This window comes from Lagenorhynchus albirostris, chromosome 8 (assembly GCF_949774975.1).
Source record: "Lagenorhynchus albirostris chromosome 8, mLagAlb1.1, whole genome shotgun sequence".
In the NCBI taxonomy this organism is placed as follows: Eukaryota; Metazoa; Chordata; class Mammalia; order Artiodactyla; family Delphinidae; genus Lagenorhynchus; species Lagenorhynchus albirostris.
The window spans coordinates 40,785,938-40,812,322 of record NC_083102.1 but is presented as its reverse complement, the minus strand read 5'-3'; the positions used below and the strand labels follow the sequence as shown (position 1 = coordinate 40,812,322).

Here is a 26,385-nt window from a genome sequence, read left to right as displayed (position 1 = left end):
GTCCAATACAAGCACAAAATTGTTTTCTTGTTCATAAAGCAGGATTAAGAAGCAATACTTTGGCCAGACCTAAGTTTTACCCACTTTGTATGCATTTTTATGGACACATGTAAATTAGTCACTTCCTATGGTCACTGGCCCAAGAAGTGACAACATCCCAGTGTATGGAAAGTGACTAACAAGTTATGGATGCTCAGTATAAGTGGTTACTGGGTAACAACAGAGAGTTTTTATTCATTTTTCAAAATAGAAACCTAACTTAAAAACAACTTCTTGTATCCCTCCCTCTTCCACTTACCTTTCTATAAATCTCTCCAGGCTTTGGGAAGATGCACCTTAAAATTAAGAAAATAATTAAAGTTAGTAACTTCAATTCAGCACAATCAGTATGAGAGTTTGTTTTTTTTTTTTTTCTTTTTCTTTTTTTTTGCAGTACGCGGGCCTCTCACTGTTGTGGCCTCTCCCATTACGGAGCAACAGGCTCCGGACGCGCAGGCTCAGCGGCCATGGTTCACAGGCCCAGCCGCTCCGCGGCATGTGGGATCTTCCCGGACCGGGGCACGAACCCGTGTCTCCCGCATCGGCAGGCGGACTCTCAACCACTGCGCCACCAGGGAAGCCCCCAGTATGAGAGTTTGATTGATTGACTGAAATCATGGAAGAAGCATCATTGTACACTCAAAGTTCATCCAAACCATCATGCTGATGGGAATGACTTCATCCTGCAACTCTCCTTAATGGATCTTCTGTTTGCTTGGCATTATAATTAACATAATCCTAAAATTTTTAGTTTCACAGGTTTCAAGATATTTCCTAAGCATGAATGGGTACACTTTCTAGTAGATGTGAGAAAAAGGTATAAATCTATCAGCAAAGACAGAAACTACCCAAAGATTAAGGAATGAGTTGAGGGATAAGAGGTACCATAAAAAGGATTATTTGAGAACCGCTCAAATATTTCAGCTCCTGTAGTGACATGCATAACCATCCTTCCCCCACCCTTGTTACCACCTGTCATGCATCTCCTATATGAAAATTATATTTATTGAATACTCATTTTATTATAGACACTCTGTTAAGCACTTATATTATTAGTTCATTTAGACCTTAACAACCACTGTATGAGGTAGGCATAGCAGTATTCCCATTTTATAGATGAGGAAACTGAAGCTCACTTAAAGTGACTTGCCCACAGCCACACAACTAATCATTCGGAGAGCTGCAATTCAAACTCAGTCCTTTCTGTGAGGCTGAGCTCTGGTTCCTTGTGTGACGGTGCTTATCTAGACTGGGTGTCTAGAAAGGGTGAACCCAAATAGGTTTAGTGTTTCTTTGTCCCTTGGAAGATAGTCTGCAGCAATTAGTGAGTAATCCTCAGATGGGTGGTACAATTCAAGGGGCAATGAAGATTTTCCTGTAACTTCCAGCTTTGGAAGCTTGTGGGGAAGGCCAGTGGGTGTTCCTGCAGATCCACATGGGAAAAAGGGCAGTGCACACCCATGAGGAGCATGCTGGCCCATGGCCCCTCAAAACCGTGTGACCATGCAGGGACTACCTCCTTTTCCACGTACAGCTAGATGCAAGCTGTATGGGCAGCACTGATGTTCTCTTGGATGATTCAGGAATGTTAGTACGATAGATGAATATCGCTTTATTTCCTCTCTTATTGTGGTAAAATATACAACACATAAACGTAACCATTTTAACCCATTTTGAGTGTGCGATTCAGTGGCGTTAAGTATCAATACATTCATATTGTTGTGCAAACATCACCACTACCCATCTCCAGAATTTTTCTGTCATCCCAAACTGAAGCCCTGTATCCATGAGAGAATACCCCTCCCACAGCCTCTGATAGCACCATTCTACTTTCTGTTGGTATAAATGTAACTATTCTGGGTACCTCATATAGGTGGAATCATACCATATTCGCCTTTTTGTGTCTGGCTTCTTTCATTTAGCATAATGTTTTTTTGTTCGTTTGTTTGTCTGCGGCACGCAGGTCTCTCACTGTTGTGGCCTCTCCCGTTGCGGAGCACAGGCTGCGGACGCGCAGGCTCAGCGGTCATGGCTCACGGGCCCAGCTGCTCCGCGGCATGTGGGATCCTCCCGGACCGGGGCACGAACCCGCATCGCCTGCACCGGCAGGCGCACTCTCAACCACTGCGTCACCAGGGAAGCCCTAGCATAATGTTTTTAAAGTGCATCCATTTCCAGCATGTGTCAGAATTTCCTTCCTTTTAAAGACTGACTAATATTCCATTGTATGTACATACCACATTTTGTTTATCCATTCATCTGCTGATGGGCATTTGGGTTGTTTCTACATTTTTCTATCGTGAATATGCTGCTGTGAACATTGGTGTGCAAGTATCTGTTTGAGTCCCTACTTTTTAGGTAACTGAAATTGTTGGACCCTATGGTAATGCTATGGTTAATTTTTGTTTAGGAATCATCATGCTGTCTTTGTTTCCTTTTTGTAGTGAGGCGGGGTAGTATTAAACATGCACACAGACATACAAGTTAAGGGCAGTCATTTTATCTCAGCATGCATGCATTCATTCACCCTCTCCATTCATTTGTTGAGCACTTGCCATGTGCCTTGCACATAGTAGGGAATTAGCAGATGAGTTGGACACAGCCTCTATACCTGAGGATTAGCATCTGTGGGGTTAGACCTATAACCGAGCGCTGGTGAAAGGTTTAAGGCAACCAAACCCAGAAAACTCAATGTGATTTGAGCCTATTATCTCGGCTCAGAGACGGTGCCAGAAGTCACAACACCGAATCATAAACATAGAGACTCAAAGGATTTCTGGGTGTGAGATGGCTCCCTCTTGCTCCCAAGAGGGAAGAGAAGGAGGACAGCCATCGGGATCCTACGGCGGCTCACTCGTCTCATCGTCCGGGCCCTTCATCCAGTGCCAGTCCCAGGACTCTCATCTTCCCATTTTCAGTAAACTAATAAATCAGGAGGTGTTTAATTCTCACTCTTTGATTTTTCTCTTAATGAGAACTGAAAACTAATGAAAGCTCAAGCTATGAGTGGGAAAAAAAATTAAAGGACCAGGTCAGGCCAATCATTTTCCTCATTACCCAGAGTACAACTGGGAATGTGAGGTGTGGAGCACCGACAGAGCTTGAGGAAAATGGAAATGAAAACCTGTCATGGCATGCCACATGGGCAGCCCCTCTCTGGACCCACATCCCTACATCCCTCTGATGCTCAGGGCAAAGATGGCAGGCCAATGGCAACGGCTTGCGGTGGACTTGAAAGTAGCAATCACAAACGTCCACCCAAGGAGAGAGGAGGTGCCCACTCTTCCTAACCCAAATGTCTATTTTTTCTGGTGGGTGTTTATAACAGGAGCCCAGAATTTTCATTGCTCCGGAGTTGTGGCACCTTCCACGATTTCCATTTCCTTTTGGAAATGTCAGTTTTATGAGATTATGTAATGAGTTTATGTAATTCCCATGTCACTTTCTCTTCTTAGTCCCCCTTTCCTGTTGTTCTGCTATCCCGTTGCCAGCCCCATCATTTACTGTCTCTCTCCCTCCCAAGCGCTCTTTTCTCTCTCCTCCTGTGCATAGACTTCCTCTCGGCTGCCGATTTTGTTGCGGCTGCTGCTACTATTACAGCAAATACTTAATAAAGTAGTTGGAACAGGAAGATGTAAGCAGGAGAGAAAGACAGCTTCTAGCCTGTGGGATGAGGCAAAACAAGGTGAGCATTTGAAGAGCTGGTGCTACCCTTAAGAGGTCCATACCTGGTCTCTACAATAATAGTTCAGAGAAATGGAAAAGTTTTGACTCTGAAATAGGGACACTTAATTTATTTGTCAAGGTGGTACAATGGAGAATCTACCTGTCCCCAATTAATAAAAGAATAGGGTCCTTATTGGCCACAAAAGTCTGCACTCTGGCTCATTCAGTCCCTTTTAAATAAGGCATAGTGCATTGCAAGTAAAGAAGCGTTTCCCATAATCTCAACACTGGTTGTCTTTCATGAGTAAATTTCAGCTTACATTCCCACTGCTGGATCAGTGTTGACCACAGCAGCAAGTGCTTCATATTCTGGACATTTGAATCAACTGGTAGGACACTCTTAACGGTCTTCTAAATAAGCCTGGAATTTTTTGGTTTTGTGCCTGGCCCAGAGTAAGAGCTCAGTCTCAACTTCTTCATGGGGTATATTTAAGTATAAGTATAATAGGTCTTCTTAACTTAATTCATTCATTCAGCAACATTTATGGAGTACTTACTATGTGTCAGGCATTGTAATAGATGCTGGGGACACGTCAGTCAATAGAAAAGATATGGTCCCTGTTTTTGTGAGGCTTAGAGTTATTCATAAGTAATGAACATCAAGTGTTAGGGATTCTGAGAAGCCCTGAAGAAGCGGTATTAAGCTGAGCACTGAAAGAAAAGTAGGTGCTTCTTCTCTTGCAGTCCTAAGAGAAGAACTTGGCAACTAATTCCCAATAAAATATTGGATGCTTTCTAGACACGACTCAGAAACAAATCTCTAGTTTAATGCCATCTTTGTTATAACTCTCTGAATAGGACAGGGGCAGATCCAGGTTTTGCGTTCTGAAGATTATATAATTTGGAGGACCCTCTTTAAGGAAAAGAACACAAAACACAAAAATGAGACCTGACACAAAGAGAAGCCAGAGTGCAAAGAGACACAAGTCTTAATCAATTGTGGTTAAATATCTCAAGTTGGTAAATTTTACAAATCCATATGGTTACCAGGCAAGTGAGGGGCCCTCAGGCTTCAGCGTCACTGGCCTTATAACTCTGCCTCTTGGCACTCCGTAGACGTCGAGTGCAAAGCCTTGGAGCATCAGTGCTAGATGGGACCTTTGAGAGTATGTGATCAGGTAGCCCACTTTACAGATGAGGCCCAGAGAGGGAAAGAGGCTTGCTCAAGATCTAACAGCTAGCAATCAGCATCTCAGCTAGTAACCCATTTCAGGTACCAATTACTACACATTAGTAATGACTGAAACAGATTATTTCAGTTCTTAAATGAGAATATGTGAATTACAAGATCTAGTTCTTATATGAGAACCTGTAAAAAGGACTTCGAGGTGCATTTTGCAACCACTGCTATAAAATTTTTTGTCAGATAGTTCCAACATCTGACATCTGTTAGTTTTCTTTTCCCATGTGAGTTGAGATTTTTCTGGTTCCTTATATGCTGAGTAATTTTGGATTCTATCCTGGGCATCTTGGATATTATAAGACTTATACTTTTGTCTTATTAGGCAATCCACCCAGTTAGGTTCAGGTGGCAAGTTCTAACTAGTCTTCTGGGAGGTTATGGTTTCGATGTCAGTTCCACTCTCAAACCCTCTGTAGTGTTATTCTGATTTGTCTCATGTCTGTGCCACTGAGTGGCCATTCTGGGACCTGGGCAGTGGTCTATGTCCAAGTTGAGGTCTCAGAGTCTTTGGTATGCAATTAAGGATCAGATCTGTGCATGTGCAGCTCAAGAGAAAGCCCAGGAGTTCACACACAACTTTCTGGGGTTGCTTTCCCAAGCTCCTCCGTCTCTAGGAGCTCCTCGGTCCTTTCTAGTTCCTTGGGCTCCCCTCTTTGGTCCTTAAGCCCCAACTTTCTTTCCCCCACTCTCCTGTGCACGTCTCACAAATTAACTAGAGATGAGAGGACAGAGTGAGAAAATAAGCAATAGGGTATCTGCTCCACCCTCCTGGGAGCACAGCTCTTCTAACTGGAGGGACTGTCCCCCCACCCAGAATTCTAGACACCTCCTCACTGCTGCCCTGTCACTGCAAAGAGACCCCTTTCCCACTTCTAGAGTGAGAACTAGAGGGTTTCTTCTGATGCCATCTCTCCATGCCACTGTCCACTTCCGGGTTTGGGGCAGCATTGAGTCTAGGTTGGGAGATATCAGAGGACAACAAAATGTCAACTGCTGGTTTGGCTGTACTCCTCATTCTGGTTTGCTTCTTCAGTCGGCTACTATTTTCTTTCCAGCGTCCTCCAATACCTTTTCCATATCTTCTGTCCAGGTTTTATAGCTGCATTCAGTGGGACAGACAGGGTGAAGTCTGCTTACTCCATTATACCCGGAACCAGGAACCAAATGCATTATAGAGAATATAAATAGTTCATGAAAAATGTGGTGTCACACATTGACCTAAAATCAATCTAATAATGCCATTTAACTCTAATTAGATTTTAAATAATGCAGATTTTGCTTATAAATTTAGGAAGCATTTTGAAGAGTGCGATTTGTATAATCCAGTTAAAAAATCAGCCATGAGAAATTTAACTTCCTTGTTTTCTCTAAAAATCTTTCTTGCAATAAGCAGAAATATTCAGACTAATACACTGACCTTCAGCTCAAAATAGTAGGTACTTAATAACTGTTCGTGGTGACAATTTCTGATGGTGTTTCTACTACCAAAAATGCTTTCAAATTCACACGCGTGGTTCTGAATTTCTGTGACAAACTAGATAAATGATTCCCCCAAACATATATATTTAAAAGAATGTAACAGCCTTCCCAAAGCGGCTCTAATCTACCTCCTGGTCTCAAAACTTGACATAATTTCACAAGTAGCCTTCAGCCATGCTGAACTTCTCTCTCGCTCTTCCCTAAAGATATTTTGCCCTTGGAACATCAATGCACTGAGTCACCATCCCCCCATGGTTTTTGGATTGCTATTTTTTTCTGCAAGGCTCTCTGCTCAAATATATCTTCTCTGAAGTTTTCCACTCCTTCTCCAGGCAGAGTTGTGTCTCTCATCTCCAGAGACCTCAACCTACCTCTATTTATTTTACAAGAACCATAATTTTTTCCTTCTTTGTCTCTCTTTTCTGTTTACTTATGATCTCCTTGAAGGCAGGGACTTTGTCTTGTTCACCTTTCTGTTTCTAGGAGCTATTGCAATATTGGAGAGGAAAGAGAGGGAGTGGTGGGGCAAAATCAAATGGAAAATGAGAGGAAGGGAAGTAAAAGAGAAGACCAGAGGTAAAAGGCACCTCCCAAGATGCTTTGAAACTGACAAAACCCCGGCAAGTTCCTTTAAACTATCCACACAAGTAGCAGTGAGCTTTCCCTATGATGTCCTTTATCTCAAGTCCTAAACAAAAGGGATCGATTGAAAGGAGACCCCTTAGGACTTCAGGAGCCCTTGCCATTGACAATTACATACAAAAGTATAAGATATTTGCTTCTGAATTTGCCCTCTGCAGGTGTGCTGATTCAAGAGGTACAGGATGAAAATCTTGATCTAACAGAAGAATAGAAAGCACGCACTCTTCATATTATAATCATTGTCAGATGCCTTGCTCCTACTTGGATGAGTTGCATGAAACAAGCAGAAGCCAGGAAGGGCTGCATAAATAAGTCCTAAGAAATAGTCCCATTGGAATCAGAATGTCTCCATGCTTTAATGATTCTTTGGAATTCCAGAAAGTATTAAAAATTGGAATGATGTCCTCTAATAAAAGGAGGAAAATGTGTCCCTCTGTATAAAATGTGTCACACTGAAATGTTTCTCTTTCAAAAGTTTCTATTATAATTAAACATTGTACCTTGGAGATACTTCTGGTCTTTGAGAGAGAGAACAAGTTTTGATGCCTGTAGCCCTGTAAGCATTTTCCTTTTAGATCAAGCATCTCAAATATCGGTATTAAAGTCTTTCTTTGTTGTTGTAACCACACTGGATCATGGCTCCCAAACAGAAATGTCCTAGTTGTTTTGTTATAAGTAATTTCTGTTATCTCCTGTCAACATCTTGGGTTGAGACCAAATATTCTACCCAGTGGTTGGGTTCATTAAATAATTACTGAGGGCCTATTTCTGTTTGGCAAAGGTGACTTCTTTGCTTCTTCTAATGCTCCGTGCTTTTAGAAAATATTGTCTTAACATTTTCATTTTGAAATGATTTCCAAAAAGTTGAAATAATTTCCAAAACTCAAAATAATTTACAAAAAGTTGCAAAAATAGAACAAAGGATTTGCACATACCCTTTCATCCAGATTCCTTAAATGTGAATCTTTCATAATCATAGTGCAATGATCAAAATCAGGAAATTCATGTTGGTACAATATGTTGTCTACACTAAAGACCTCATTCATATTTCACTATTGCCCCATTAATGACCAGGGCCAGGATCCAATTCAGGATCACATGTGTATAGTTTCATGTCTGTTTAGCCTCGTTTAATCTGGGCTGATTCCTTAGTCCTTCTTTGTCTCTCACGACCTTGACACTTTTGAAGGGTACTGGCCAATTATTATTATTATTATTTTTGTGGTACGCGGGCCTCTCACTGTTGTGACCTCTCCCATTGCAGAGCACAGGCTCCGGACGTGCAGGCCCAGCAGCCATGGCTCACGGGCTCAGCCGCTCCGCGGCATGTGGGATCTTCCCGGACCAGGGCACGAACCCGTGTCCCCTGCATCGGCAGGCGGACTCTCAACCACTGCGCCACCAGGGAAGCCCATGGCCAATTATTATATAGAATGTCTTCAATTTGGGTTTGTCTTATGTTTCTTCATGATTTAATTCAGGTTATGACTGAATAGAGGCAAGAATACGGTAGCAGTTGCTCAGTTAGTTTAAGGTACAAAACATTTTTTCTTCCAATACAGAGATCTTACGGGGTGGGAGGGTGTATAAAAATAATAAGCCCTTGTATGTATAATTGAATTCAGCTAAGCCTGGATTAATACTCATTTGCAGTTTTTCTCTTCATCCTTCTTTTACTTTTTCCTTGCCTCTATCCCTTTCTGAGAGGACCACTTTTGATAAAGAAGGCTGACACAGAATGCTGGATCAAGGTATCTAATTCTGACATTCACCTGCCTCCAGGGCAGGTACTGGCTGTCCTAGACAGCAAGATAGTGGTTTTAGCAGCTAGAATCCAAAAGGGGGACAGTATGGCATGGTGGGGAGCAGGGACAGACATGCTCTGGTGTATCTGGTAGGAGACGGACACGAGTTTAAACTCTACCAAGCTAATGGACCTTGGGCAAGTTACTTAACTTTGCTGTGGGGTTTAAATGGGGATCGAGTATGTAAAGTACTTAGCATAATGTCTGGCTTAGAGAACGTACTTTCTATGGACTGAATATTTGTTTCTCTCCAAAATTCATACATTGAAACCTAATCCCCATTGTGATGGTATTTGGAGGTGGGGCTTTTGAGAGGTGATTAGATCGTGAATATGTGCCCTTATAAGAAAAAATGCCGTTCTAAGAAGAAGCCAGAGAGCTGGCTCACTCTCCTTCTGCCATGCCGCCAGGGGATGCAACGAGAAGTCAGCAGTTTGCAACCTGGAAGAAGGCTCTCATCAGAACCTGCCCATGCAGGTACCCTGAGCCTCCAGACCTGTGGGAAATAAATTTCCATTTATAAATTACCCACTGTGGTACTTGGTTAAAGCAATCTGAACTAATTAAGCAGTACTTAGTATTAGCTAAAGTCTATAAAACTAATAATAACAGTAGCCACTTCAAACAACTCTCCAGCTGAATCTGCCCATCCTGCTAACAGATGCCGTAGAGGGCTGTGCCCTGACCAATGGTCCTTGGCAGCATTTCTGAGAGAAACACGATTAGCTGCCTGGAGACTGGAAGGACATCAACCTGTTCCTTCTGGCTTGGAGTAAGGCCTGAAGAGTGGTGTCTCTGTGCCCAGGACAAGCTCCTTCGACAGTTCTTGTGCTTGTTGAGGAATCAAAATCCTCTCAGTCAGGCTTAAGAGCAGGATGGATTTCTCCCCCGTGTCTACTCTTGTTAGAACACTTCCCAGCGGCAGTTTCTGTCCCTCTGCTGGACGCCCAGGGCCTGGTCAACTCTCAAGAGCTATTCCTCACTTTCGCACCCTCTGACCTGTTGTGCATCAAAGTCCTAGTTCACTTTCCCTTGAATAGCTGACCATTAGACTTGGGACGGGGTTGAACTCTCAAATGGCCACAGGGGCCAGGTAGCTAAGTCCACGTGTGAATGGAACAGAGTGGGAACCTCGGCCAAACACACAGCCCATGATCCACCTGAAGGGGAGGCCACTACTCAGTGCCAACCCATTGTTGTCAGGCAGGAGCATGGCTGTTTACCAGAACTGCTGATTTTCTAAGAGAAATAGGAAATTGGATTTTTATGTAAAATCTCTTGATTATTAAACATCGGCAATAAACCACATTAAAAACACCAAAAACTTAAACATGGAGTGAGTCTGAGGATTGCTAGTCTAAGACACTCTGATTTAGGATTTCAGAATCATAGAGCTTGGATGGACGTTGATTATCCTGTTTAAGCCCTTTATTTCAGGGAAACTGAGGCTCAGAATGGGGAAGGGACTCACTGAGGTTATAGAACCAGCCATTGAGGGGTCAGGACTTGAACACGGTCTAGACATGCATTAACGTTTAGTCTTTTTATCCTCTGTGTCTATTACAGCGACTGGTGCTCAAAAATAACTGTAGAATTAATGAAGGCATGAAGGATCATTCTCATGAATCTGGGGCTCGCCTCTCCTGATTTTTCACTGCAGAGCAACAGGAGAGAGTCGCATTATCGTGTGGGATATGAATAAGGTTGTTTTCTTTGCTCATGTGATTCACATGTGAATCTCATATGATTCATCCCAGAGCAACGATGTGTAGGAGAAACAGTCCAAGAGTCATGAGAAGGAGCCCTGAGCTGGACTCAGAGTTGTCATGGACACGATGTGATGTCCCGCATCATGTAGAAACCCCCTCTCCTCTGCCATCCCCTCCCCTCACTCTGATTCTGCTCCAAGGCCTCCTCCTCCATTTGCCTTAGAAACTCTTCCCTCACCCCTTCGCCGCCCAACTTTCCCTTCTCTTCACCCCACCCACTTAGACTTCCTGAGACTTTATCCTGTAGATGGTCTGAGTGTGAATTCCACAGGCTGCCTGAATTTTGCCCCTTTTTTTCTAGTTTCTCCTGGTCTGTCAGATTCTCTCCCATTCTTCAGATGGTTTAACCAAAGGCTAAACAAGGGAACCAGCAAGATGAAGTTGTTTTTTTGGGGGTGTGGGGGATGGAGGGTGGGTAGACAATTTAAGAAGTTCAAGACTGAATTTGGTTTGTGGCAAAGGGATTGGGGTGAGGCTGGGTAGGTGAGGCTGCAAACACATGCACTTTGGCAAGTGTTAAAATTCTCCCTTTTTCATATCTATATACTTGCAGTTAGTCCCTTACTCCCCACTCTCCCACTAAGTGGGTGAGCACATGGGTGCACAGAGAGGGGCGACCTCTCACTGTATGGATGGGCCCCTCCAAGAAGACATGCTCTTCGGCACTTTTGACTTTCTGAAAACAAAACAACCCCAAACAGGTGTTGACACCAAGGTTTTGCTAAACTTGCAAAAATAAAATGAGGAAGGCTGCAGGTGAAAAAGACATTCTGTTTCAAGCCAGTAAAGTCCTGCTTGCAAACTGTAAAGAGATCCGTGGTGCAGCCTCTAAGACCATCAGAGTGCCCTCCTCTGCAGGCTGTGTGGCCATGGAGGCTCAGGGCTGGAATTTGCTTGTTTCATAAGCAGATGAGTTTTGTTTATTTTAGAAGTAGATGCCTTACGAATTTTTCTTTACTTTAAAATACATATTGATATTGAATATCATGTTAACATTTGCTTTTCTTCTACCCTTTATTTTAGATGAAGCATAGTCTTGTCACTCATGGTTTTTGCCCACCATGGAGGTATTCAGGTTGGCAAAAGATTACTGTGTGTGCTTTTCTTCTCTTCAAAGGTTAAATGTAACTCCTGAGAGTTATTTAGTTTAAAAAAAAGCGTGTCAGTTTGACAAGTCCCTACTATGTGCAGCAGAAGCTCAGCTCAGGGCTGGGAGTACAAATTTGTTTCCCATGCAGCTTGTCCTCACCGTCAGACTGGGAAGCCAGACTTAAAGCAAATGACTCAGCTACAGGCGAAGAAATGCAACAACAGAGGCAGGGACAAAGGGCTTATGTGAGGGCTGAAAAAAAGCTAATACTGGGCTTCCCTGGTGGTGCAGTGGTTGAGAGTCCGCCTGCCGATGCAGGGGACACAGGTTCGTGCCCCGGTCCGGGAAGATCCCACATGCCACGGAGTGGCTGGGCCCGTGCGCCATGGCCGCTGAGCCTGCGCGTCCGGAGCCTGTGCTCCGCAACGGGAGAGGCCACAACAGTGAGAGGCCCGCGTACCGCAAAAAAAAAAAAAACAACTAATACTTATTGAGTCCTCTCTGAGCACGAGGCCTAAGGCCCAAGACCTTTGATGAAGTCCCAAAGATTGGAATGTGCAGCACGGGTATAGGAGGTGCTTTTGGGGTCCACGTTTGCTGTGTTGGCCTCCCCAGCTGAATATTGACTGGCGTCCACGCCTGAAGCACTAGTCTCTGAGGGGTGATCATTGCTGGGGAGAAGATGACACCCCTCATCTGCTTCTGCCCCTTCCAACATGTTCTAGAGCTTCCAGCTCAAGCAGCCAAGGCTCGTTCTCCAGCCCCTTCCACCCACAGCTTCCACCTCTTGCCTCACCCATCAGCAGGGGTCTTTCACTGCCCCACCCTCAGTTCTCACACCGTCGCCTTAACCCTGCCCTTGCCCATTGTCTCCTCCAGCCTCTCTAGGGGAGCCCCGAGCCTGCTCCCCAGGCTGCACTTGCCTCCCATTCCCCAGGGCTCCCTCTGCAGTCCCCTCATTTCTCCTCTAGCCTTCGCCCCAGGTCCCCTCTGTCAATCTTAGATCTGCCAGCTACCAGTTTCCATCACTGCCCACTCCTATCCCTAGCCCAGCTTCTTCCTCCCAGAGGAAGCCCCTTTCTTTCTGCCAGATTCTCCCGATGGGGCTGGCAGCCCCTCCCCTATCCCCATTACCTTCCTGCTAGCTACTGTTCCCAGGGGCCGGGAAACTCAATGCTAGATGTCCCTCTTTCTGCCCTTGAACTCTGGGAGCCACAGGCCTTCCCAACATGGACATGTGTTTTTTAAATTTATTTTTGATTTTTCAAATCTACTTGCTTCTTTAAACAAAAATTTATATTGAAAAAGTGACTGATTGCTTTAAAATGCTGAGTAAATAACAGGACAGGTGGTGGAAGTTAGCAACAAAGATGGAAGATCAGGAAGCACTGTATTTCCCCATTCAACCTTACCACGGCCCAGTGAAGTTCAAGTATGGACTGCTATCACCGCCACTTTGCAAAGGGAGACCCATCTGGGTTCTGTGATGAATTCCTTCGTGTCATGTGACATAGTTTAAAGAATTGGTTTTATTGGGGAAAGGACAAACTTACAAGGCTGGGCTTGTCCCCTGAACCCCATCATTCCGCTGAGTTTGGGTGCAGCCTTTCCCCCAGGAGGGTGGGGTGAAGAATCCCATTGGAGCTGGCTTGTTGCAATGGCAACAAAGAATGAGATCCTGGCGTCGCCTTGGGCATTTGTGCTCATCCAACCATGATCCCCATTTTATAGATGAAGAAACGGACCAGAGAAATTTAACAATTTGTCCAAGTCACAGAACATTTCCAGGGCCTAAACTCAAAACCAGTCTGCTATTTTTTACACAAAGAAAAAAGACTTTATGAAGTAACAAGGAGGGGAAGACCTCTGCTCTCTGTTCTCTGGGCTTCACCTTGTATCCTGAGAAGTGAGGTGATATTCTGTGAGGACCCAGCCAACCCCCTGGTGTTTTGACCCTTTCCCCCTTCACCGCACTCCCTTCTGCTCCCCACCCGAGCCGTGTTGGCATGTTGGGAGCTGTAAGGGCTGCTGCAACCCATCTCCTTTGCTGATTGTAAAGAAGGCTTAGCAAGAAACTTCCTACGCTTAACCCTCTATGCCAGAGAATTAGTACCCAAATTAAAATGACTTCAACAGTTTACATTTTAAAGTACCTTATAATCACTGGCAATGGTTCATGGGAGAGCTATCTATAGAAATTTTTGAGATCTTGTACATAAACCTCAAGAGGAAAATAGGAGCTGTTTCTTTAATTCTTATTACACAATTTTTAAGAAACACTTTCATATTCCATTCAACTCTTTCTTCCCTTTTTCCTTTCTCTCTCACTGGTTCTGAAAAATAAGTGTAGACATAAAAATGCAGACTATAGAAAGCCGACTTTTTCTATATTTAATAAAAACCTTGGGGAGTAATTGAAATAATTTGGCACTGGCAGTCAGTTTACACGCTGCATAATAATCAAAGGAAAAATCCATAGTGAGGAAAGCAGCAGAAAACAGGAAGATGTGCTGGAGAATAAAGCCAGGACATTAAATAATGAGTAACTATGAGAAACTTAAAAAAATTTTTTTTATAATTGCATCCTTAGAAAAATAGTCAAGAAGCATCTTCAAAGAAGTTATACTAGACAAAGTGTACACTCTCTGTATTTCTAAGGATTTTGAATTTAAAGAAAAGAACAGAAACACTCCTCACCCCCAACTCCACCCCAGCATCTATTCATTAGATAAAAGTCTGACAGAAGCCATGGATGTCAATCAAATTTTGACATACATGTTTTTTCGTGATTAGGCTATCCTCCCATCTCCTTTCTCCTTTTTTATCTCCACGATCTGAATTTTAAAGAAATGCTGTCAAGACAGTGTACCACAAAAGGAGAGATGTCTACTATAAATTGTACTGAGTACTTTTCAGAGAATTTTACTTTGGTCTTTTAGATTTTACAGAAGATGGCTGCATTCATTGTGGGAGCAAAGTGACATTGAGATGACATGTCTGGGTCTTGTGAGAGAGAAATGCTGGTGTCACAGGCACACGGGGAGAGCACAGCTTCCAGCCTGCATTTCTAGCCGAATCCTATTCCTTATTCTGCACCCTAACATGGACTCTTGGCTGCGGACCTTGGGCAAGGTCTTTACTGTTCCTTCAGTTTCCATCTAGATTTTTTTTGGTTGTTATTTCTATATAAAACCAAAATCTGTGGGAAACAGAAATATTAAAAAAAATGAAAGCTATCACCCATAATTTATCAAACATAATGATTTTGGTGTATTTTCTACCAATTTTCTTATGTACAGCTAGTTTTTTCTTTTCTTTTCAAAATACAGTAGAAATTAAATTATACTATCCAATTTTATATGCTAATTTTTCTTTTGGCGGTGTTTTGTCTTTCTAAATAAAAATATATGGACATTTAGTCCTCACTTTCTAGAGCTGCATAATATTCCACATGGTGTTTTTGTGTTCTTTGTTTTTACAGTCTACACCGACAGAGAGCTTTTGCCAGCACTGGGACTGTTTGAATATCTCATTAAAGGAGAAGAGAGAGAGCAACAAGGGGTCAGTATTCACTTTGTGTCTATGATGATTCTTAGCCAGGTTGCAGGACAACTTTCCAATAGACTGTTGGTCATGTTCATACGCAGAGAGACAAGGTTGATTTCTTTCTGTGGGTCAATCTCGGATCACAGACCAGTGACTGTATTATCGTTGTTGGTGTCTGAGTGGAGTGAGATAAGCTGGGTACAAATTCCAGCTCTGCAACTTTCTATTCTGTGACCTGGACAGGACTCTTTGTTCTCTCTATGCCTCTGTTTTCTCAGCTGTAACAGTGTAGATATCATTAAAAATTCCCAATTCTGAGAAATGTATTTTAATACATTTGATACTGGGTTGAGCACTGCAATCAATGTGTACATTGCCATTTTCCTTTCCTTTTTCCACCGTTAACACTCTCCAGAGCTAATACAATCAATGATATCTTAGAATTGAAGTAATATAATATGTCATATAATAAATACTTGCTTTATAGTTTGTTGAAAGGATTAGGTGAAATATTATACATAAATTGTTCTTAGCGTTTGGAAGAGATCAACAATCAGCTATTATTTTATTAGTAAGAAAAAAACTATGTTGTCCTTAGAATAGAACATTTGTTCTGCATAGAATATATATGATAAACAATACATTATTTGTAGGTCATATATTTAGATAAAACTTGTACTGCTTGGAAAATTCCTTAATGCTCTGTTGATTTAGAGATGGCATAGGGATGGCAAATAGGTTTAACTTTATGTGCCAAGTCTAATCTGTTGATGATGATTGGCAGGTGTGCTGTGTTGTGAGAATGGCTGAAGCAGAAGAGCAGACAAGAGTGCTGAGGTGGGTTAGTTAATCTCTTCCCCAGACTTGGGAAGATGGAGTGGCAACACACAGACCAAGTGTTTGCCATCTCTGCATTATGTGTCAGAAAACCTTACTCGGGAGCTCACTAGGTACTAGCCACGCCATGGTTAATCAATCAGGAGTTACATCAAAATCTTGTGGACTGAATCTGGGTCCCAGGTGGGAGGTGAGAACCACACAGGTAAAAAACAAGCCCAGAAGACACAGATGTCTGGGAAACATGGGAAGCTGATGGAGACAATACCCTGAAAACACGTTCCTTTTTAAAATGGCTTTGGGGGGTTTCAGCCACAAACTTTTAGCTATTTTTCATAAAACTCCAACCCCAGTAGAAATGTGGGAGACTTTGCACCATAAGGAAGGGCAGAGTCTTTGCAATGACCTTGATTTCGCTCAGCCCTTGTTCTGCAAATGCTCACTTTGGTCTTGCTTCCTGAGGCTTGATGCCCTGCACTTTGGCCTTTCTAGAGCTTTGCTCTTGGATGACTGAGGTGCCCCCGTGGTCTCTACCTTAACGGCATCTTGTCTTGTTCTCTTTTGCTATGGGTAAAAGGCCTTAAAAGGGCCCCTCTCTCAGAAAAGGAAATGGTATTGAAAAGGGGGACTGTTCATTTTATTCTATGTTCATTATTATCTAATCCTCTGCTTTTGTGGTACTTATGAAATGAAACCAATCATTAAAGGCACATTGGTGAAAGTTTCAATGGAACACTACATACCATTTCTTGAAATGTTCTGGTAGTCCCTGTGATTGCAGTGGTTTCTTTTCCGTAAACGAAGGTAAATAGAGTTAACTCTGAAAGAAATATATATGTGTATATTTAATGACAGGACATTCACATGATGGAGTTAAAAGAAACATGGTTTTATTATGATTTTTTAAATGTGAAAATGAACTCAGAAAATCAAATCTCTGCAGGCACATTTTCCCTAAACTGTCAATACATTATTAGGAGTTGTTATAAGAAACAGTTCTACAAAATGGGTTGCACTGATGTGATAAGATCAAACTTTTTCTTCTTTTTATGAAGACTTCCAGTCATCCCTTTCTAGCCTTTTAACCAAGAGCTGCTCTAAGTCTCTTGAGCAACTGGTCATTTTTACCAACTCGGTTATTTTGAATCTGATCATGTTCCCTTTCTTCTTTTGGTTGCTGTGAAGCTGTGGCAGACACTCCTGTTGTCTTTCAGATCCATTTCTCCCCCTTCATCCATTTTTTTTTTTTTTTTTCAGCACGCGGGCCTCTCACTGTTGTGGCCTCTCCCGTTGCGGAGCACAGGCTCCGGACGCGCAGGCTCAGCGGCCATGGCCCACAGGCCCAGCCGCTCCGCGGTATGTGGGATCTTCCCAGACTGGGGCACGAACCCGTGTCCCCTGCATCGGCAGGCGGACTCTCAACCACTGCGCCACCAGGGAAGCCCCCCTTCATCCATTTTAATAGAAGTTTCATTAGGACATGTGTCTGCCCCAAATGATGACTGCTTTACTCAGCTTCCCTTGCAGCTAGGAGTGGCCACTTCACTAAATTCTGGACAATTAGATGGAAGAAGTATCCAGTGACAGTTTCTGGGAATGTTTCTCAGGAAACAATTGGCAGGTGACCCTTGCTTAGTCCTTTTTCTCCATTCTGCTGCCCACAACAGGAATGCTGTCATCTTGGACTGTGGGGTAAGTTCTACACTGAGAAAACAGAGGCATGAGCTGGAAGGGCTCTGGATCCCTGAGGACCAGTGGAGCTGACCTCCCATATCAGATCTGGACTGCACATGTGAGAGAAATAAACTCATCTGTCAACTTATTTAAACCACCCATACATTGAGTTTCTCCATTACTTATAGCTGAATCTAATACTAATGGACACAGATTTTAGAGACAAATTTTCAACCAGCATCAGGCTGTAACTGCACATATTTTAAGTCATTTTATTGGCTTCTCTTTGTCCCATCTTTGATTTTCTATCTTCTTTTGCCAAACTTTAATTTAATTTAAATGGAATTTAATGTTATGTTCTCTATACTTTTTTTTTTTTTTTTTGCGGTACGCGGGCCTCTCACTGTTGTGGCCTCTCCCGTTTCGGAGCACAGGCTCCGGACGCGCAGGCTCAGCGGCCATGGCTCACGGGCCCAGCCGCTCCGCGGCATGTGGGATCTTCCCGGACCGGGGCACGAACCCGCGTCCCCTGCATCGGCAGGCGGACTCTCAACCACTGCGCCACCAGGGAAGCCCTCTCTATACTTTTATAGGCTTCCTAAAATCCATTTTGAAACAAGACCAGGTATAAACTAATGAATAATAATCAAACTCAGATATATTTGATTATTCCTCAAATGTATTTTATCTTCTCTTCATTATAATAAACTTCATATCTCACAACCTTACATAAATCATCACTTATTTTTAAGTGTTATGTAAGTCTCACTCATTGTATTATAGTGCTTGCCTACTGTCTCAGTGCTTCAGGTTTGGGCACTTAGAATGCACTGTAAGTATTGTTCTTTCTGAAGTCTGAGGAAACTAATAATAATAGAAAGAAAAACTTGTGGTTATCAAAGGGGAAAGGGGGAGGGAGGGCTAAATTAGGAGTTTGGGATTAACATGTACACACTACTATATATAAAATAGATAACCAACAAGGACCTACTGTATAGCACATTCTTTTCTCCTATAAGTTATTTCATAATAACTTATAAGGGAAAAGAATGTAATAAAGAAACTAATACAACACTGTAATCAACTATACTTCAATTAACCCCCCCCCCAAAAAGAAACTACTAGTAACATTTCTTAATAGAAGACCAAGATCTCTGAACAGTATTATAATTATGGAATTTTTGCTTTGTGGTAGAGTTTTGAGGTGAGTGATTTATTTTACTTTTTAAAATCAAAGCTACCCATGTGCATAGTTTTAAAAATCAAATTCATTTTACTTGAATAATGTTTAAGGGGCCTTACTATGTTCCAGGCACTATTCGAGGCACCTGGGTCCTACTGGTAAATGAAAAAGACGAAGATCCCTGCCCCTGTGTCATTGACATTCTGGCAGGGGAAAAAACCCACTAAACATCACGAATAGGCAAATTATGGAGCATGCTAGAAGACAGTAAATGCTATGGAAAAAAGGGAGGCAGGGGAGCTAGGATTAGAGTGGTCAGAACAAGGCTTATTGAAAAGGTGGATGTGAGCAAAGACTTGAAGTGGTGAGCCTTACAGAACAAAATAGTTGAACTATTTTAGTCTATAAGGCTTGTAGTGATAAACAGCAAGCTCACACTCCCCGTTCCTCCCCATTTCTCCACTCCCAGAGGCAATTAATTTCAACCTTATTTGACTGAGTCTTTTCGTATTTTCTTTCTTATCTCTAAATAACATACTTTCAAGGCTACTTCTTGATTTTTAGTCTTTGGCATTATCTATTCACTTCTCACTATCAAGAGGAGGATTTAGCTATTCCCAGCAGATCTATGATTGCTTTTTCTTCTCTTCACAACACTTTCAATTCCCTGGAGTTAATAGCTGCCTTTGTTTCTTTGTTTAATTTTCTTAACTGTTTATCATCTTTTTGATCTCTTTTCAATATGCTCTGATGTATCAGATAGTTTTTTAATTTCATCTCCTTGTGGAAATCTCTCCTGGGTCCTCTTGCCCTGCTTAATCAGGACTTGTTGCCCTCTCACTCTGCTGCAGAGCAGATATCCTGGGAGCCTCCTTCTTCATACCCTGGGGATCCTTTTCACCTCTTCCTGACTTGTTAGATATCCTATTTCCTGGAAGACCACATTTTTCTTATTTTTGATGGAGAGTACTTTTACGTAACGTTTGAAGGATGTGTGTGAAGTAACATTACTTTTTTTTTAGCATCTGAAAATGTTTTTATTTTTGACTTAGTGAGGTGTAGGGTGGTGAGGTATTGCTGGTGAGGTGTAGGGCGGGCCCAGAAACACAGCTTGCACCATAAATACAAACACAAATAAGGGTTAATAGGACTTGTTGGGGACGAACTTCAAGTAGAGAAGTAGCAGCGTTCACCTGGTCCCTGAACTCTCATTATCTCATAGAAAAGTGTCTTAGACAGGACATAGCTAGACTGGACACATATGCGACACCCTATATATTTTTAGGGAAAGCAGGTTCTGGTGTTTATAAGTTGTTATATAATAATAATAATAAATTTCAGGGATAGGTAACTGTTCTGTTAAAAAGGAGGCATTCCAAACAGGATGAATCAGCTTCTTGTTAAGTACCGATAGGAAAGAGGAAACGGGTCTCCAGAATTATCAGTTTGCCTCTTGTTGCCTGGTGTGGTAGATTTAAGAATAGCCTCATTATCTTTGACACCCCTGCCCTTAAATCTTGGCTGTGACCAAAAGGATATGGTGGAAGCGACACTATGCCGGTTTCGGCCTGGCTTTTAAGAGTCCTGGCAACTTCGGTCTCTTGGAGCCCTGGTCCACCACCTAAGAAGGCTGACTATCTCTCTGGAGACACCATGTTAAAGAGGCCCTATAGTGGAAGCAACAAAGATGTCCTTCAATAGGTGAATAGATAAACCGTGGTACACCCATACAAAGGACTATTATTCAGCAATAAAAGGAAGTGAGCTATTACGCCATGAAGAGACATAGAGGAAGCTTAAGTATATATTGTTGAGTAAAAGAAGTCAATCTGAAAAGACTGCATACTGTGTGATTCCAGCTATGTGACATTCTGGAAAAGGCAAAACATGGAGACAATAAAAAAATCAGTGGTTTCCAGGGGTTAAGAGGAGGGAGACGGGTATTAACAGGTGGAGTACAGGGGCTTTTTAGGGCAGTGAAACTAATCTGTACAATACTGTAATGGTGGATATATGTCATTATGCATTTGTCAAAACGCATAGAATGCACAACACAAAGAGTAAACCCTTATGTAAACTATAGACTTCAGTTAAGAATAACGTATCAATGTTGGCTCTTCATTTATAACAAATCTACCACACTAATGTGAGATGTTAATAATAGGGGGAATTGAGGAGATGAGGGATTATTTGGGAACTCTCAGTACTTTCTGCTCATTTTTTCTGTAAAGTTAAAACTGCTCAAAAATTAAAGTTTATTAAAGAAAAACCAAACCCTACCTGGAAAGGAAAAGAGATCCAGCTAAACCCAACCTTCTGGTCACCACTTGTCAGGCACCCACTTCGTGTGAGTGAAGCCATCTTGGACCCTCCAGCCCAGCGCTAAGTGAATACTGTCATGTCCATGGTCAATATTACATGGAGAGGAAGAATTGGCCAGCCAAGCTCTGCCTGAATTCCTGACCTCCCAAACTGTGAGGTATAAAAATGCCTTGTTTTAAGCCACTAAACTTTGGAGTACTTTTTACACAACAGTCGATGTGCAGAACAGATGCTTATAGAATTCTGGGTTAATATCGTTTTCCCTCAGAAGTTCGAAGGAATCAATCCATTGGATCCTGACCTACCTATGTTGTTGTCTGAAGCCATTCTGTGCCTCAATCCTTTGAGAACCTGAGTAGCATCTGTTCCAAGTGTTCTGAAGTGTCATGATGACAGGCTTGGTGTGGTTCTATTTCTATTCAGTGTTAGACACACTTTCAACCTGGAAATTCATGTCACTCAGTTCTGAGAGGTGTTCTTGAATTATTCCATTGATGATTTCTTCCTTTCTTAGAACTCCTATTATTGGGATACTGGGTCACCTAGACTGGTCCTCTAATTTTCCTAGTTTTTCTATCTTAGTTTCCATCTCTTTGTCTTTTGCTCTATTTTCTGGATGATATCCTCAACATGATTTTTCAATACATCCATGAAATTCATCTTATGTCATTAGTATAATCTCCCAATGATCATTTTTGGTCTCTGAATATTTCTTTAATTTTAGTATAATGTTTTAATTTCATGAATGTAATATCTCCTCTTATTTTTTTGAAGATACCATTTTAATTATTTTTATAAGTAGGATATTAATTAAAGTTAAAAAAGATTTCCCCTTGGAGCACTGTCTCTGTTATCTTGAAGTTGTTTTTCTCTTTGTTTTTTGTGTTGTTTTTCACATTCGAGGTTGGTCTCAGATATCTGATGATCTTGGGTTGTTGGCTTATGTGTAAAAGTGGAAACTAGCTGAAAACTCAAAAGCTGATTGGAAGGTGGGCCTGCTGGGTGTGGCTTGTTGTCTACGGCCCTTACTAGAGGGTGGACTGGCTGGGCCTTTCTCAGGGAACCCCTGCTGTCCGAGTCTTTGGGGCTTTCCTCTTAGGATGTGCAGATTCCCCAGAGAAGGGTCTTCTAGTGTCCAGCTGGGTTGCCAGTCCTCTGGGTCCAGGGGTGGGTGGACTTCAGGTTCAGCATGCTTGTGCTTTAGCACAGTGCTCCTACCTCCCCTTGCCTGCTGTCTTCCAGTCCAGAAGCTCTTGATTTTAGCATCTCCAGAGAAGAAACCCTAGTCTTATATCAGAATAAGGGAGGGGAAGAGATCCGAGGATCTAACTACTTCAATAATCTTTCAACCAAGACTTGTTTTTAACCTCACTTTCATTTCTAGAGCTACCATATGGAGCCAGTTCCCAAGGCCTCTGGGGTTCTGTGGTATAGACTGGGTTGCTTCTCAGCTGTCCCTCCTCCTAGTTTAGGACGCAACTTTCTTGAATCGACTAAGTAAGTTACCACTTGTCCTTCTGCTTTCTGGCTTCCAACATTTTGTGGCTGTTGGGTCTTCCTGTTCTCTTTGTCCTTGTGGACAAATTTGTTTACTGTCATTTTAGTGGGGTTTCTCAAGGAAGAGAAGTAAATGCTTTGTTCAATCTGCTATCTTACCCAAAAGCCTGAAATGAATACTTTATACACTGCATCATCTATGCCCTCTGCCATGACTATTTTATTATATTTTGAAAAAACAGATGGGAAATGGACATTAGATCTGAGTTAAATACTAAAATAATTTCACAGTCAATAAAGAGGGGTTATTTTCCTTTGGGAAAGTAATGATTACCAATATTTAGCCAGAAAGGTATTTTTGATAATTCTAAAAATGGAATTTATGTACTGAAATATTGTTTTGTTCTTGACCTGCTCATAGAGAGTAAACAGTGTGGATATTAATATTATAGATACAGTTAGTCACACATTACAGAAGGAACATAGAAATCTTTATCAATAGGCAAAGAGCTCCATTACTATTTCTGACCAGAAATAGCATCTAGAATTTTGGGATTAAGGTTTTGTAATACCAAGTACTAGAAACTATTTCACCTAAAAAGTTACTATTTTCTTTCATCTCCATTCTCAATACATAACCTCTCTTATAAATTTTAGGAACTGAATTTCTCGTGCAGTGCTCAGGAATTCTGAGAAGATAGAGGGATCAGTACAATATGTTGAGAAGCTTGTAATACAATATTTGAGATGCCTATAAATGGAGGAGATTGCTTAATAGAAAGTTATTTACATACAGGGTCAGTGAAACTTTAATTAATAGGCTAAACTGAGGATACCGTGCATAGTAAGGTTAACGGTGATCACCATTCTGGTTTCAAATTCCCCTCTTCTCACTCCCCTCTCTCTACTTGGACTCCAGTTTTCTGTATGATCTTTTTTTTTTTTTTTTTTGCGGTACGCGGGGCTCTCACTGTTGTGGCCTCTCCTGTTGCAGAGCACAGGCTCCGGACGCGCAGGCTCAGCGGCCATGGCTCATGGGCCCAGCCGCTCCGCGGCATGTGGGATGCTCCCGGACCGGGGCACGTACCTGCGTCCCCTGCATCAGCAGGCGGACTCTCAACCACTACGCCACCAGGGAAGCCCTCCTGTATGATCTTTATTTCTCTTTTTCCTCTGTTGTGCATCAAAACCCAGTCCAACGAGTTAGTAGAAGAGGTAATAGCTTCAGTCCTGTAGTTTGAGGGGTGCAGAGAAGGAGTGTTTGAAAGTTCTCTTCCTCACACATTCCCCAGTGTCTAAGGTAGGGGTGCCCTCAGCATTGAGAGTAGGCTTGGAGGTTCACCATATTAAATTCCCAGTTTTATCAGCTCCATCTATTGTAGGGCCTGGGAAGTATAGCCCTTTCACTGAGGACACACTAGTCATATTTTGATTTCTAATACCAAAATTCAAAACAGATAAATCTCAGAATGTCTACTAGTTGCTTTCCCCAACATGGGCTCAGGTAACACAAAAATCACTTTCTCTGAGAGCCTTCTAATGACCCCCCCCACCTCATTTCGCTATGGCTGAAAGAAAAACAAAACAAAAGAAAGAGTAAAATTAAGAACAAGACTCAAGAATAATGCAGACAAATTAAAAGGGTTGTTTTAAAATTGAAAAAATTATCACTTCCTATGTTGATTCCAAGCAGAACCCACTTGGAGAGAGGCAACAAAACAGTTTCCCAAAGGGCTTAGCATATCAGAGGGTTTTTGGGATAAACCGAGTGAAATATTATTCAAGCAGCAGTGATGTATCAGGTCCTGTTTCTGAGTCTATTTCTGACTCTCTTTAGCAGCACAGCTAGTTTGGGTATAAATTCTGAGACCCTGTGAAGCTGAATGGGGATAAGTCACACAAAAAAGACTGGGGCTTGGAAGGTGAGTGAGAGAGAAATGGTAACATTTGATGTGAACGGTTAGGACAGGGGAGTGGATTGGGATAAAGTTGGATAATTTAGAGACTAGACAGGCTTTATTCAGGGACCTCTACTGCTAGGAAGTTTTAAGACAAGGGTAGATAATTTGCTTTCCGATGTGGATGGAGATCAGGCCAGCATGGGGCCAGGGAGATGGATTAAAGAACTTTTAAAATTCCTTCTAGCTCTTTGATACTAGCCACGTCCCAGAGCCCTGTGTAGCCCCTAATTCACTGCATCACAGGAGAACCAAGATTTCAGCCTCAGAGAGAGATAAACATGCAGAATATGACTCGTTGTGTATTCAAAGAGCCTGGCAATGGGCTAATTATGCAGGGGGGCTTGCAGGGTGAGGATGACTGCAGAGGAGGTCCCAGGAGTTCAGACATGAAAAGATTAGCAAGACAGCATGATAGATTTTTGAATTTGGAGCAGCAAAATAGTAGAGGGAAATAGACTTCAGGGGCATCGTGTTCAATAATTCATAAGCTGCTATACTCACACAAGGCTTCTTACCTGTTAACTTTCCACTAAGATTCCTTCCTCTGCCCTTCTCTGAGCTTGTGGCATTATAACTCTCTCCATCCTGGCTTTTGCCAGCCTCAGATTTGTTTCTAGGCCACTGTATCAGGGTAAACTTTAAACTGTGATAAAACGGAGGGATTTAAGCCTGTGGATGCTTATAAATCTGAAAAGATCACTTGTGACATAGAAGAAGATCGTTTTAGTAATCTCAGCACTATTTCTCAAAGAATGCTCTGTGCAACACTAGTTTCTTGAGACATATTTTTCTCATAAACCACACACACACACATTCTACATGGTTCTGTGGTCAGATTAGTTTAAGAAATGTTTCATATTATACCTTGGAGCTATATACAAAACTTTTGGGGCTTATTGAAGGCTCTGATAAGCCTTACACTGAATAAACCTGTTTCCCTTTATTTAAACCAGCATTTCCAAAACTTATTTGACCTAGGAATCTTTTTAAAAAGTGTGCATAATACCTTTTAACATCTTGGGGAACTAGCGTTTCACAGAAACAGTTTTTGAAGAATACTGATGAACTATCTCAGTGATCTATATTTGAGCTTTATGAGATGGCCTAAAATCTCAAGTTCAGTTGGTTACAAGAATTCTACTAGAAAAATTTGGAGGTTGTACATTTACTTTGATCAATCTAGACTGCTGTAAAATTATATCATTCTGGACAAAAAATCACATCAATGCTTAATTTATCTATTACTGACCAAATAGCAGATCTCTCCTTTGTTTTACTCTTTCTACCTGACTACTGAGTTGATAATTTTACTTTAAACTTATTTTCTCCAATTTGTTGACTGTGTATTTACTTTAATATTATGATGAATTTTGCTAATTTCTTGTAGAACATTTATTATCGAACCCACTTAGAAGTCCAAGGGCTTAAGTTACACTGATTTATTTTTATATGCGTCCCGTTATGCAGCTGGTGATCAAATTCATGCTGTTTATACTCCTCCTCCCATGTTCCTGGTGTTTTCCCTGAAATGTTAATTCCTGCAAATCTGATTTGATTTAGGCAATCTGAGTCAATGCAAGGGAAGGATGATTGTAGATCGTACCACACTCTGCAAATATAAAGTGATGTCAT

At 41.9% G+C, this 26,385-nt stretch overlaps 1 protein-coding gene across 2 annotated transcripts in view; it reads right to left on the bottom strand.

Moving 5' to 3' along the window:
• Positions 1–26,385, bottom strand: part of AOAH (acyloxyacyl hydrolase) — a 173,168-nt gene that overhangs the window by 35,989 nt on the left and 110,794 nt on the right. For both annotated transcript variants that reach the window (XM_060156020.1, XM_060156023.1), the window contains 2 exons: positions 16,860–16,936; positions 299–335 (listed from right to left, as the gene is read on the bottom strand). In XM_060156020.1, coding sequence (XP_060012003.1) covers positions 299–335; positions 16,860–16,936 — 114 coding nt within the window. The remainder of the gene's footprint in view (positions 1–298; positions 336–16,859; positions 16,937–26,385) is intronic.